At 45.4% G+C, this 14,828-nt stretch overlaps 1 protein-coding gene across 3 annotated transcripts in view; it reads left to right on the top strand.

The window, feature by feature from the left end:
* The window catches only part of LUC7L2 (LUC7 like 2, pre-mRNA splicing factor), a 291,524-nt gene that overhangs the window by 154,259 nt on the left and 122,437 nt on the right, over nt 1-14,828 (top strand). For all 3 annotated transcript variants that reach the window (XM_069652700.1, XM_069652701.1, XM_069652702.1), the window contains 2 exons: nt 13,428-13,571; nt 13,785-13,961. In XM_069652700.1, the coding sequence (XP_069508801.1) occupies nt 13,428-13,571; nt 13,785-13,961 (321 nt within the window). The remainder of the gene's footprint in view (nt 1-13,427; nt 13,572-13,784; nt 13,962-14,828) is intronic.

Below are 14,828 nucleotides of genomic sequence, written 5' to 3'. Positions count from 1 at the left end.
AACACTGACAAATGCTGATGTCACAATTGAGTTGCTCCTTTCTAATCCAGACAAGACAAAAGCAAAAATCTATTGCCTAGACTGAATAGAAAATAGACGAATATGTATGACCTATAAAAACACTGACCTCTGTAGATTCCCCCCGAAAAAGAGTCAGGTTACAGAATCATGCCTGATAAGATCACCGTCCCCAGCTTTTCGTCAGGGTTATCTGCGAATACGCCTCAATGTGTGTCATAGCAGAGATGTACTAGCTACGCGTAGAATGTTGATGCAAACTAATAATTTTTGTCGCTTTTGTCAAGATCATGAAGTTAGAGACGCTAGAGCATTTAATATTATGTTGTCCTGCATTGACCGCACAAAGAGCCATTCATTTTGCAAAATATTGTTAATTCGTGAGATGGTCTTACATAGTATGCTCTTCATATACACCAGTTCAAATTGCAGTGGTGAATTTTATCAATATGCTAAAATTGAGTGAATGAAATGACATTTGGATATGTGGGACAAAGGGTGAGCATGTTAAACCATGGGAAACTCGCAAAAATCAGATTTTGTCAATTTTACTTATTGAGTAAGGTTTATATGGGATGAAACTTTCACGTTTTAATTTGTTTAAATAATGAATGTCTAAGTGTAATTTGCTTTCATATATGATGCGGTTTGTTCCAAATGATGAAGTTTTATTCTTTTATATTTACCTGTACTTGTATTTTCTGAAATTTGAAAAGTTGATTAAATTCAGCTATAACAAATAAAAATTAAAAATAAGTGCATTGTATCCATTTCTACAAATCTAAGGTGACTATATATATGTTTGGTAACTGATTTTTGTGTGATACTACTTGCTGATTTCACGCAGAATTATTGTGTGTTTCACTGTGTGGGCTCCTTGTGGATCTTCAGCAGGCTGTTCTTCGAGAGATTCTTGGCTCAAACGATCTGCCGAAATGGCTGCAGAGGTCCTATTCATATCCAAAATCTGAGCTGGCAGCAAGTCCAAGTCCATCGATGATAAGAATCTGCACCATTCAAACAGCCAGTAGTTGTCCAGTCAGGGACATCTAGACTTTCTGGCACAAAGGATGTGGCCAACTTCCTACGCCAACTTCCTATGCCGTACACAAAGGCATCACTATTTAGCAAAAGCAGTAGCTTTCCCGGACAAGTGCATGACCTTTTATAATGAAGCTCCAAGTGCAACCACGGAACGGCAACGCTTCTGACAAGGTAGCCCATGAGAGCTGGTCCGTCCACCAGGTGGTCTGGGGACACTTCCGAAGGCTCAGGACGGCTGGATCCTTAAAGGCATCGAGGCTAGTTGGTCCCACTAGTCCAAGGGCTGAAGCACTGCTCAAGGACTTTCGGTCTCCTCCCCTCACCCTCTCAACGCCTCCCCCAGATGGGGGCGGACGCAGGGCGCATGTGAATCTATGAAATATACCAATGTTGGAGAACAGGAGTTAAAGGTAAGACGCATACTCCTCCAGCATTAGATCTTTCATAGATTTTGACAATGGGCCATCAGGCACAAACTAAAACTAAACAATAGCCCTAAGGATATCACCCCACTGAAACCAAAGATCCAACTGAAAGATAGTCATGATAGGAGGAAACTAACGACCGAATACACAGGCTGACCAAGACAGACGCACTAGGATGCCTCATCAACAGCATTCTGACCCTGAACCATTCAAAGCTTCAACTGACCAAGCTCATATTAGATAAGAGAATAGATGGTACCAACCCAGTTCCACACCCGAAGAAATGGTTCAGACACACCTACCACCCCATACAAGACTCACTATGACACAGCTGGATACGCACAGCACCACCACAGCGAGACGACCAATAAGGAACCAGCAACAACCCCACACAACTCAAACAACCATTTCTCTCCCAGCAATTCGCACGCACTTTACCACACTGCATCAACAACACATAGACAGCACACAAGGCTTTGCCCGATCCGATACTTGCACCAAAGCCGAGCACTGTGTATACCGAGCTGAAGCTGCCATCAGCACACCACTCCTCCCACTCTCCTACTCCCCTCCTCCTCGACTAACCCTACCCGCCCTCCTCCTGTTTACAGATCCGCCAGAGCACCTGGGGACCAATTCCGTTGGTGACGGTGCACCATATAAGTACCTTTAACATAACATGCTGTGAATAGATTACATATCAGTACACAGGTATTGGAGGTGCCTGTCGTGAAAAGAAGAAACCTTTTACCTAATTTACCACATATCCGAGGATCCTACCTTACTGGAACATGTATTGCAGGACTGCCCTTCCTGTTTGCACTTCCTCAGCATGTTTCCGCAGGCAGTAGTACCTTGTGAATGTATGCGGCACCGCCAAGGTGGCTGCTTGGCAGAGATCAGCGATTGGCACCCCTGACCACCATGCCGCTGTTGCTCTTAAGTGTGCATGAGGGGGAGCCCGAAGGGGCTTTACTGCTGATTTGTGGCAGAACACAATGGCCAATGATATCCATCTTACTATGCTTTGTTTGGAGAGAGCATTGCCTTTTGTCTGCCCATATGCAACAAGCAGTTGCGTGGAATGTTTAAACGTTTGCGTTCTGTCTATATAGTACTTTAATGCTTGCTTAAGGTCGAGCGAATGCAGGGCCACCTCTGCCGCTATGAATGCTTGCTGAAGAATGCTGGCAGAGATATGACCTAATTTTTATGGAATTACGAGGGTACCTTGGGGATGAACCGAGGGTTGGTCATGCTACCTTGAACTGGATTGGATACAGCTCCCCAGAGCTGTCTTTGTCACAATATAGCTTGGTATTCTATACATCTGTCCACCAGGACAGAGATAGAAAATCAGTACTAACAATAGTATCACACAATACAAATATGAACACTAAAGGTTCAAATATACATCAAATGACTTATTAAGCAAAGCAGGTAAGTAGATTAGATAAATAAACAATGGTAATGGCTCACAAGTATTGTATTTGTCATTTATATAGCGCCCTTTCCCCATTTTATATGGCCTCAATGCGCTTTTTGGTTGGATCACCCTCAGGGACCAAAGTCGATGTGTGGGATGTGTGCATTTTGCCAGGTTAGGACTAAATTGGGCTGGCTAGGCTCCAGTAAGAAGCCCTAGGCCAGGTCCTAGCCTAATTTGTACTAACAAACCTAGCTACTCCTTGCCCACGACCATAATGAAAACCTCCCAAAAGTATACAGTACACTTTACATTGAGCTTCCTTACTATCATGGCACTTGTACCCGTTGAATCTTGCCCACATAAAGATAGAAACATGAAACTAAGGGCTAGACTGCCCTATCCTCATGAACCATCATCCTACAACACATTTAGGGCCAATACCAACCTAACTAACCCAACGACCAAACGTTCACAACACCCCAAGTCCGCTCCTCTGCCTCTAGACTTCTCACCCACCAAGCAGTTACTATCTCAAGTAGCTACTTTAACTAAAAAGACGCAACCCCCTATTACCATACCAACTAGTACCCTTTTTCTAACTGGGTCCCTCATTAATGCTAGATCCATGGTAGCCCACGCCACTGAGATTTCAGATACCCTAACTAATGAGAACCTAGACCTGCTGTTCATAACCGAAACTTGGCTCCATGAGGCTGCCAGCCTTGCTATTATGCTAGCAATACCAGACGGCCACCAACTGCTAAGAGTTGACAGACCTAATACCAAAGGAGGTGGCTTAGCTATTATCCACAAAGCCAACCTGCCCATTAGACTAGCCACTACTACGTCTTTTCAGTCCTGTGAACTCCTCATTGCCAAACTCCAACTCTCATGTAACCGTACTCTCACCATCTGTGATCTACAGACCTCCTGGACCACTAGGAACTTTCGAGGACGACCTAACTAGTATCCTGACTAACAATACAAAAGACCATGCGCAAATCCTACTATTAGGAGACTTCAACCTTGGCTTCATTGACTGTAATGACAAACATGCCACATCTGTCACCACACTACTGCATGATTATGGATTAATGCAAAAAGCCACTACCCCTACACACTCTAAAGGTAGGACTCTAAATTGGGTTGCTGACTTGAACTGCAACATCAGTATCACCAGTATAACTCCTCAAATATGGACAGACCACCATTTAATCTCATTCTCTGCCTCACTTGACCTTACCCACCCTAAACCTATAATTATGGCCCTGCCACTCCCCACTAGAAGTAAAAAAGACATCACAGTAGAACAACTCCTTCCACACCTCCTCCCCACCCTTAACAATGTAGACCATACCACAGACCCGACCTTACTTGTGGAAACCTATAACAGCACCATGACCAAGGCACTAGATCTGATCACCCCTACCAAAATCCGTAAAGGCAAACAACTTTCACACCTGAATAACTGGTTCACACCTCAACTGAAAGACCTTAGAACTCAAAAAAGAAAACTGCAATCAATCTGGCGACACTCGCCTACTGAGGAGAACAAAATTAAGTTGGCCACCCATGCCAAACGGTACAAAAAGGAAATTATTAGCACAAACAAGAACACTTACGACAGAATAGCTAAAGCCAAATCTGACACTAAGGAATTATTCTCCATCCTCCGTGAAATGGAATCGCCCTGTGAAGCCGAAGAACCTCTAGCTCACAACAACCGGCAGCCGGTTGGCGAGAGCGGTCACGAGTCAATACCCGAATGCGGCCGCGGCCGTGAGTTGCTTGAACGAGACCGCCAGACAAGCAAACCTGGCCGCGACTCGGAAAGGAAAGGCGTCCGCGGTTCATAGATTGACAGCGTGTCAGAACTTGGCAAGGAAGCAAACGGCGCCCACGGCACTTAGCCAATGTGTTGGATGAAACCGATTAGAAACATAACACACCCAATACGGACACACGGACTTGGGGTTGGTCGGATAGCACGGTCCCCGACCATGCGGCAGCAATAATACCCGCTCCCCGGGCCTGTTATTTACTACACTCACCTGAAGTTCTCCCCAGCAACAGTGAGAACCAGGCGGAGCAACCCTCGACCAGAGAGAAAGGGGGCGGGGCTTCGGGGAATATTTATAGACTTGACAACATAGATGCCTCTGATTGGTTGATTAGTGTTTTTTCCCTATATAAGAGTGAAACTGACAAAGGACGGTGTGTGTTTTTTCCACGCTCTTTCAGAACATTCGACCTGAGGAAGAGAGAGTCACACCAGAGAGGCTCTGGGCCTGAGAAAATTGAAAGGAGGAATTTGAAGACCCATCCATACCGAAGAAAACTGAATTAGTTTTTTTAAATTTTATTTTCTTCCACTTGAATAAAGGATTTTAATTTTCTTCATCCCTGCCTTCCTACCTCATCCTTACAAATTTGGTGGCAGCGGTGGGATAAGGCAACGCAATGGAGGCTATTATAAAAGCGCTGGCGGAAGGACAGCAACAACTGCAGCAGGCAATACAAGTGCACTCTCACCAAGCCCAAACTGATCGCCAGGCTTTGCAATTACAAGTCGCCAATCAAGATGCCTTAAAAAAGGTGACGGAAGCGGTGGTTGCTAGAGGAAATCCCACGGCGCCAACAGCAGTCTTACAAAAATTCCAACCTGGCGAGGACCCCTGCTATTTTTTTTTACTAACTTTGAGAGGGTTGCCAGGAATGCTCAGTGGCCAGTGGAGAAGTGGGGACACTTCATAACGCCATTGATAACCGGAAGCATGCAAGAGGCCTATAAGACAGCCAACCCAGCAGGAGATACATCCTACACAGAGATAAAAAGGACAATCCTAGAAAGGATGGGAATGGATGATGAAACTTATTGGATAAAACTACGTGAGACCAAGCTTAAGCCGGGGGAAACCCCCAGACAACTCTACTACCGCATCCATGACATCACCGACAAATGGTTGAAACCCACCAATAGTAGTGTGCAAGAGATAGACAAAATAAAACTCTAACAGTTTACTGAGGCACTTCCACCTCCCATGCAACGATGGTTAAGGCAACATCATCGACCTACCCTGCCAGAAGCTATAGATATCCCCTCCGCCTTCCAGAAGGCCGGTACTTCCAAGAGTGGTCCATCAGATATACCCAGAGCTACACCCATGAAGGGGACAGGAGTCGGAGAACTGAAAAATCCCTAGGGGAGATCCAAAAACAGTTTCCTGGCCTAACCTAAATCGACAACCACAGTGCTTCGATTGTGGCGACTGGGGACATGTTGCAAGGTTTTGCCCCAGAAAGGTCAAGTCGGCTGAACCTATGGAGATCGGGTTTCTACAAGGGAAAGAGTATCGCAGAAGTCAGATCCATACTTCCTAGATGTGGGAGTAAACGGAACAAATAGACACGCCCTCCTTGACAGCGGAAGTGAACAGACAGCAGTCCGACCAGAAGTAAGTGGGTCAGCGGGAGGGGCTGTGTCACAAATCCCAATTAAATGGGGATATTAAGACCTACCCCTCGAAAGAGGTTGTGATAGAGGTAAAGGGGGTTGAAAACAAGATGAAGGTTGCCATCATGCCCCACTTACCCAACCCGGTGTTATTAGGAACAGACCTCCCTTCTTTCCAAGAGTGTTTTCAAGAAGTTGAATGGTTACAAAATGCTCCCTTCTCCCATGTAGACATCGGGGGTAATCCAACTTACAGACCCAAGAAAAGCAGGAGTGAAGTCAGAAGAGGGAGTGGGATGGAGTAGCCAAATATACAGGGTCCATAGATTGGATGCCAGAGGCCAAGTGTCCCACATACCGCAGTGAATTAAGAACCGACCCTACCTTGAAGGTGGCATGGGAGCAATCTATTCCCTATTCCGAGAAGGGACTAACCTATCCCTGGTTCAAATCCGCAAAGGGTTTATTATATTGAGTGACTAAGGATCAACCAAATAGCGAACTTGAACAATTATTAGTGCCCCTGAGTTACCGAAAGACCGTAATAAAACTGGCCCATGACGACACGACGGGAGGCCATCTGGCCAGAGAAAAAACCTTGGAGAAAGTGTTAAAAAGTTTTTACTGGCCAGGACTCTACAGAGACATTGGGCGGTATTGTGAAGAATGTGCAGTATGTCAGAAGACCAATCCCAGGCTACCTCCTAAGGCCCCGTTACAACCTATGCCGTTGATAAAAAAACCCTTCTATAGGATTGGGATTGATATCGTGGGACCTCTGGAACCTAACGGTCACGGCCACAAGTACATCCTAGTCCTTGTAGACTATGCCACGAGGTACCCCGAAGCCTTCCCAATGAGAGACATCAGTGCAACTAATGTGTGTAACGTCTTGGTACCTTTCTTTGCCCGGGTTGGGTTACCGGCAGAAATCATCACTGACCAGGGAAGGAATTTCGTCTCTGGAGTCTTGCAGGCTGTATGTAAACAACTGAAAATACGGCAACTCAGAACGTCGGTATACCATCCTCAAACAGATGGTCTTGTAGAGAGATATAACAAAACTATTAAACATATGTTAAAGAAGATCACTGAACCAACAGGTGCAATTTGGGATGGAGTTCTACCATGGGTACTCACGGTGCTCAGACACTCCTCAATCCTCCATAGGGTTTTCTCCGTTCAAACTGTTATTTGGACACAAACCCAGAACAGTGTTAGACATAGCAAGGAGTGAGTGGGAAGACCAGGAAGAGGAAATACCACTTACCGATTATGACTTAGAATTACGAGAAAACCTGTCCAAATTAAGGGACCTGGCACAAGATAATCTGGGTAAAGCCCAGCTAACCCAGGAGAAATACTACAACCGCAACTCCAGAGTAAGATCTTTTAAAAAGGGGGACAAGGTGTTGGTGGTGTTACCTACATCCTACAACAAAATGTTGGCCCAATGGAGAGGACCTTATAAAGTATTAGACGTCTTGGGCCCAGTGAACTACCTGATCGAACAACCTGACAGAAAGGAGAAATCAAAAAACGACCACATAAATCTGTTAAAGAGTGGAAAGAAGGCTCGGACAACCCTATTGACGTCAAAACCATGAAGGTGACGCAGGCCAGTAATATGCACAATCAAACAGCCCTTCAGTTAGTTCAATGGGGGTCTGAATTGACAGAAAAGGAAGAGAGAACTGCTGGAGGTACTTACCCCGGTAGAAAATGTATTTTCCTTTGTACCTGGAAAAACCCACCTAATAGACCCCCCCCCCCCCCCCCAACCAGTTTGTGAGGGTACGACCATATAGGTTACCCGAAAGCAAGAGAGGCGGTCCAGAAGGAGGTGGATGAAATGTTGAAAATGGGAGTCCTTGAACGATCCACAAGTCACTGGTCATCCCCGATCGTTCCAGTTCCAAAACAGGACGGATCCACTCGGTTTTGTATGGAATACAGAAAATTGAACGGCATATCAACATACCAAGCCTACCCTATGCCCCGCGTAGACGAGTTGTTGGAAAAGCTGGGCGCTGCTCATTATCTGACTACAACAGACCTTACCAAGGGTTACTGGCAGATCCCTTTAAGACCGGAGGAAAAAAGTCAAAACAACCTTTACATCACCATCGGGGTTGTACCAGTTCACGGTCTTGCCGTTTGGTCTGCATGCAGCGCCGGCTACTTCCAATCCCTTATGAATCAAATATTAGCACCACATGGTGAATATTGTTCAGCCTACTTGGATGATATAATTGTATATAGCACTTGTTGGAACGACCATCTCATACACCTTCAGAAAGTAATAACAGACCTCGATGTGGCAGGGTTGAAAATCAATCCCAAGAAAACAACTATAGGGGCACAACGTACTAGGTATCTAGGGTACCTTGTAGGGGGAGAAAAAATTAGACCACAGTTGGACAAAGTGGATGCCATCCTAAAACTTCCTGTACCGAACAATCGCAAACAGATATGTGCCTTTCTAGGATTCGTAGGCTATTACCGGAGGTTTATTCCCATGTTTTCATCAATAGCAACGCCCTTGACAGAAGCCTTGAAATCATCCTACAAACGGGATATTCACTCCGAACCTAAAGCGCTCCAAGCTTTTCAACAATTGAAACGAGCCATTTCGGTGTTACCGGTTCTCAGATGCCCCAACTTTAAAGAGGAGTTCTTTTTACAAACAGATGCCTCAGGTTCCGTTCTAGGAGCAGTACTTTCCCAGGGCACTGAGGAGGACTTGTATCCCATTGCTTTCATAAGCCGAAAACTTCTGAAACATGAGGAGACTTATTCTACAATCGAAAAAGAGTGTCTAGCCATCAAATGGGCAGTGGAGACTGAGATATTATCTACTGGGCCGAACATTCAGTTTTTACGGACCACGCAGCCTTACAGTGGCTAGCAGTTCAAAAAGATTCAAATCTGCGTGTTCTGCGGTGGTTCTTGACTCTACAAGCGTTTTGTTTCAAAACCGTTCATAAGCCCGCTGCCTTCCAAGTGGTCCCAGACTATCTGTCCAGAAGTGTTGATCGTCCCGACCGGCTCGATACTTCAGGGAGGGTTTGTGAAGAGGAAGAACCTCTAGCTCACAACCGGCAGCCGGTTGGCGAGAGCGGTCACGAGTCAATACCCGAATGCGGCCGCGAGTTGCTTGAACGAGACCGCCAGACAAGCAAACCTGGCCGCGACTCGGAAAGGAAAGGCGTCCGCGTTTCAGAAATTTATAGCGTGTCAGAACTTAGCAAGGAAGCAAACGGCGCCCGTGGTACGGAATTCGACCGCAGGTCGCACTTAGACAATGTGTCGGATGAAACCGATAAGAAACGTAACACACCCAATACGGCCACACGGACTTGGGGTTGGTCGGATAGCACGGTCCCCGACCATGAGGCAGCAATAATACACGCTCCCCAGGCCTGTTACTTACTACACTCACCTAAAGTTCTCCCCAGCAACAGTCAGAACCAGACAGGAGGGACATGGGAGAATGTAGCGGAGCAACCCTCGACCAGAGAGAAAGGGGCGGGGCTTCGGGGAATATTTATAGACGTGACAACATAGATGCCTCTGATTGGTTGATTAGTGTTTTTTCCCTATATAAGAGTGAAACTGACAAAGGGACGGTGTGTGTTTTTTACATGCTCTTTCAGAACATTCGACCTGAGGAAGAGAGTCACAACAGAGAGGCTCTGGGCCTATGAAGATTGAAAGGAGGAATTTGAAGACCCATCCATACCGAAGAAAACTGAATTAGTTTTTTTATTTTATTTTCTTCCACCTGAATAAAGGATTTTAATTTTCTTCATCCCTGCCTTCCTACCTCATCCTTACACACCCATACCGCAAACTGATAATCCCAGAAATAAGCTCTGGTGCACTAATATACAAAATGCCCTTGCAGGAAAAATTGACTTTCTTCAAACCAAAATTGCAATCAAAAAAGCTGCCTTGCTATTGCCAGCGGAGCCTACTCCTAAGGTACAGCCTTCCCTAAACCAGCCCAATAACCCTCCTCACCCCTTTAGCTTCAAACAAATAACCATACTAGAGATAGAAAAAATTATACTCTCCCTAAAGCCTTCTAATTGTAAAGGAGATAATTGCCCTGGTCAAATCATAAAAGATTCAGCGAGAGACCTAGCTCCCTTCCTCTCCAAACTGATCAACGCCTCCTTTAAGACTAACCTAGTGCCCAATAACCTTAAACAGTCTTGGGTCCTACCTTTGCTTAAAAAAATAAAAAACTCGCGACCCTTCCATCCCGACAAATTACAGACCATCTCCACCGTCCCATTCCTGCTCAAGATCATTGACAGTGTAGTCTACCTGCAAATTCAGGATTACCTTGAAACTAACAACCTTCTAGGCTCACGACAATCCGTCTTCCGCCCCCTTCACGGCACTGAAACAGCCTTGATTGATCTTAAGACTCAAATTGACGAGTTGAAGGATAATGGAAAATCAGCTATGCTACTCCTCCTTGACCTTTCGGCAGCCTTTGACCTGGTAGATCATGCAGTCTTATGCAATCACCTCGGCTCCGCTGCCCATTTTTTTTTCAAGCGATGCCATAACCTGGGTACAATACTTCCTTGCTAACCAGACAATGAGTCTTCTTCCCCTAGCAGCTGCTGATCCCATACAAGTCTCCTGCGGTGTCGCCCAGGGATCATGTGTGTCTCCTATGTACAACATCTTTACCAAACCTTTGTTTGACAAGTTGGATAGACTGGGTGTCATCTACACTAACTACGCAGATGACACTCAGATCCTCATCCCCCTTTCGGTTAACTTCTTGGAAGACTCAGCTTTGGTAAACAAGATATATCTCCTAATTCAGGCATGGATGGCATCCCATGGCCTCTGTCTGAATGACGACAAAATGGGGGTTCTGATCCTCGGCACAGAGACGGTGATTAAAAAACTTGACCCGAACAATGCCTCGTTTAACATTGACAACAATGTCATCAAAGTAATGCCTGCAGTCAAAACCCTTGGTCTATCTGGACTCGGCACTCACTTTTAAGAAACAAATTAACTCTCTAGCTTCCTCCACAGCCTATACTTGTAAACTGATCCGAGCATGTAGACCATTCCTAGCTAGCAGAGGCCAGCTTTTTTACCTTAGCTAATGCACCTATCATATCCAGATTGGACTATTGTAATGCCCTATATGCGGGATCTAACAAGTATATCCTTAAACTCCAAACACTCCAAAATAGCGCTCTTAGAGTAGCCGTAAACATTCCTAACAGAGCCCATGTCTCTACCTCCAGAAGGAATATCCACTGGCTAAAAATTAGACAGGATCACCCTCAAAAATCTTTCGCTCACGTCCAAATGCTTCAACAATATAGCTCCTCCCTATCTATCAAATGGAATCAACAAGAGAATCTCAAACCGCCCCACAAGATGGCCTAACGCTTATACCTTGATGGTGCCTAGATATAAAGAGTGTAAAGCTGGCGGCGCTAGCTTTCCAGTCATAGCTGCCCAAACCTGGAACAAACTCCCCTTAGAACTTAGAAAGGACCAACCCTACCTAAGTTTCAGGCACAAAGTTCTTTCATGGATACGATCTAATGACCTCTAATGTGATCACCCTCTTTTACTAGAACCACTCGTCCTGAGTGACACCTCCCGACTATGTCCTTTGTTAACTTGACCCCCCCACCCACCCTCCCATAGGGACCTCCGACTACCACTGCTAGCATCTAGGAATTTCACTGGATCCTACTGGGACTACAAAACTGTGGTCGATTGTTACTTAGCTCTTTATGCTTCCGACACCTGGCATTAACTGTTTAAGTATATTCAGACTGTAACGCTGCTGAACTGTCCTACTGCCTATTTTGCTTGTCACTGTAACTAAGTTCTGAAGTAACCTTGTAATGTTTGCACCCGGCAACCTATGGGTTTGGTTTTGCGCTATATTAAATAAACAAACAAACCACAAACGTGTGGATGGGTGCCGTAGGTGGTCTAGGATAGTGCACTAGTGTCACTCTGTGCGCCCAGCTAGACTGACATTTTTCATAGGTTGCCGCTGTATACTAATGGCAGAGGTTTTGCGGTATGACGGTGGCTTGTGTGGACTGCTATGCGAGCTGCTAGACTGGATTTCCATAGCCATGGATGGATGGATGGATGGATGGATGGATGGATGGATGGATGGATGGATGGATGGATGGCCGTACCTGTACCAGCTTTGGTCTCCCTAGATTGAGAGCCTGAGAAGTGGGAGAGAGGCCTTGGAGCGACGGAGGAGAGATGTACAAGTCAATAACGTGATCAGGCCAAACCCCAAATGTGTTGTTCTCGCATGACTGGAGTAAAGGGACTGGGCATAGGAGAGAGTACAAGTTTCCTAGTGACTTTTGGAATCCTATTAAATCTCCCTCTTTCCTCCATGTGATCCTCTCATTAATAAATGTGGACATAATGTATTGTCCCACATTGATGGGTTCCATGTAATAATGTCGCCACAAAAATCTCGCCATGCAAAAATATTGCAGAAAAATAGCCGTCTTTTGTGGCGACATTATTGCATGGAGCATGCGGGGGACACCCCCGCAACCCCGCAATTTTTTTTTTTTGCCCCTGTCCCCATATATATATGGTCACCCATATAATATCGCCACAACCTTTTCCCGGCGATATTATTTACGGCGACCATATATATGGGGATAATACTACCTGATACCCATTGATGGTGGGGGGGCAGCAGGAGAGGGGCTGATTGGGGGGGGGTGCAGAGACTAATGGGGTCAATCCACAGGCTGCATGGGAGAGAACCCAAACATGGGCAGGAACAGCAATGTGGTCAGTCAATGTGGCCTGGTGGAAAGATAACTAACTATATTAGTATACCAATGGTTCCAAGCCTTATGGTTGAATATGCAAAGCCTGCAAGTTTATGGAAAATGCCAACGCTTTAGAACTGAAGTTACAAATGGAATGTCCTCCTTTTTGTTGCTAGGCTGAATTGCTCAAATTGTTTCCTACCTCCTTAAAGCAATTGCTTTGGCTCTTACTCTCGTTTCTCTCCCAGGCTGAAAAGGTCCATGAGTGGAACGAGGAGATTGGGAAGCTGCTGGCGAAGGCGGAGCAGGAGGGTGCCGAAGGGAATGTAGAGGAGTCCCAGAAAGTAATGGACGAGGTTGAGCAGGCTAGAGCCAATAAGCGGGAAGCAGAGGTAAGCATTCACTTAATACATTGCTTTCTTTCCTACCCTGCTTTAATGCTCAACAATTTGGCTTTTAAATTAAAATCTACTTTCTTGGTAGAAGGAAGTGCAGTGCATTGGCAGCACCCACTTCATTTTAAAAGTCCTCGGTCTCAGCTGGTTAATGAGTTTAAAACTGCCTGGAAAGTCTTTGGTAAATTAACTCTGCTCTCTCATTTTAAGGAAGTATATCGCAACTCTATGCCTGCCTCCAGCTTTCAGCAACAGAAACTTCGTGTGTGTGAAGTATGTTCTGCCTACCTCGGCCTGCACGACAATGACCGGAGGCTTGCCGACCACTTTGGTGGAAAACTGCACTTGGGTTTCATCGAAATCCGTGAAAAACTTGATGAGCTACGGGTAAGTCATGACCCTTTTCGGTACATAGTGTTCAACTGTGGTGATATGTTTATTTCACATCTATTTTGGGGAGATTCATACTGTTTTAATTGTGCCCAATTTAGTGTCTGGATTGCTTTAGAGGGCAACCAAAATTTTTAATTTGCATGTAATTTGTACAACAAAACTGTTAGTGGGTGATTGACTGGAGCAATGCTGGGGGGCACCACTATGAATCTACTAAACCGGAATTAGGGTTTGTGTCAGTTTGCTGTTCTGAAGTTCGATTGGTTCATGGTTTTTTTCTAGGTCAAAATTACATGTCTGGGCTTCTCTCTTCCATTTTTATGGGACCCCTAAACATGTTGCCTTTTCCCCCGCTTGGATTTCCTGGATCTTTTTTCTTAGAGTGGTTTCTACAGAAGTCTGCTGTCCCATGTTTGGAAAGATTTTCCAAAACACTACTGGTGTGGGTTTTTAAAAGTTGAAGATCGTGAAATTAGCAAGGGCTTTCACACTTTGGTGTAACCAAACTCTTAGGGCAGCATAGGCTCAGCAGTAAGGCTTAGGCATGTGTTGTGAAATTTGCTTTTTGCAGATCTTAGCTTCTGTCCTGAGCCTCCCAGCACTACTACTGGACCCACTTGGATTTTTTCCTTGACTTTGAAGGTGAGACTTTCTCACTCTTAGCCATTTAATTTGGTTATGCCATTACTTTAACCTTCTTACGGTTCAAGTGAGAGGGAGACCTCTGCCCTTGGCTCCACGCTTTCCTATGGCACCACCCTCAACCTTATGAGGTGTCCTGCCAGGAACCCATAGGGTACCTTTTGCAAAGTCGTGCTGAACCCAGTGGTGTGTCCCTAGACTCTCTAATTCGGGAGTGGT

Source organism: Ambystoma mexicanum, chromosome 3p (assembly GCF_040938575.1).
Source record: "Ambystoma mexicanum isolate Mex_15411 chromosome 3p, UKY_AmexF1_1, whole genome shotgun sequence".
Lineage (NCBI taxonomy): Eukaryota > Metazoa > Chordata > Amphibia > Caudata > Ambystomatidae > Ambystoma > Ambystoma mexicanum.
Note: the sequence above shows the minus strand (reverse complement) of the source record. Positions and strands in the feature narration are given on the sequence as shown.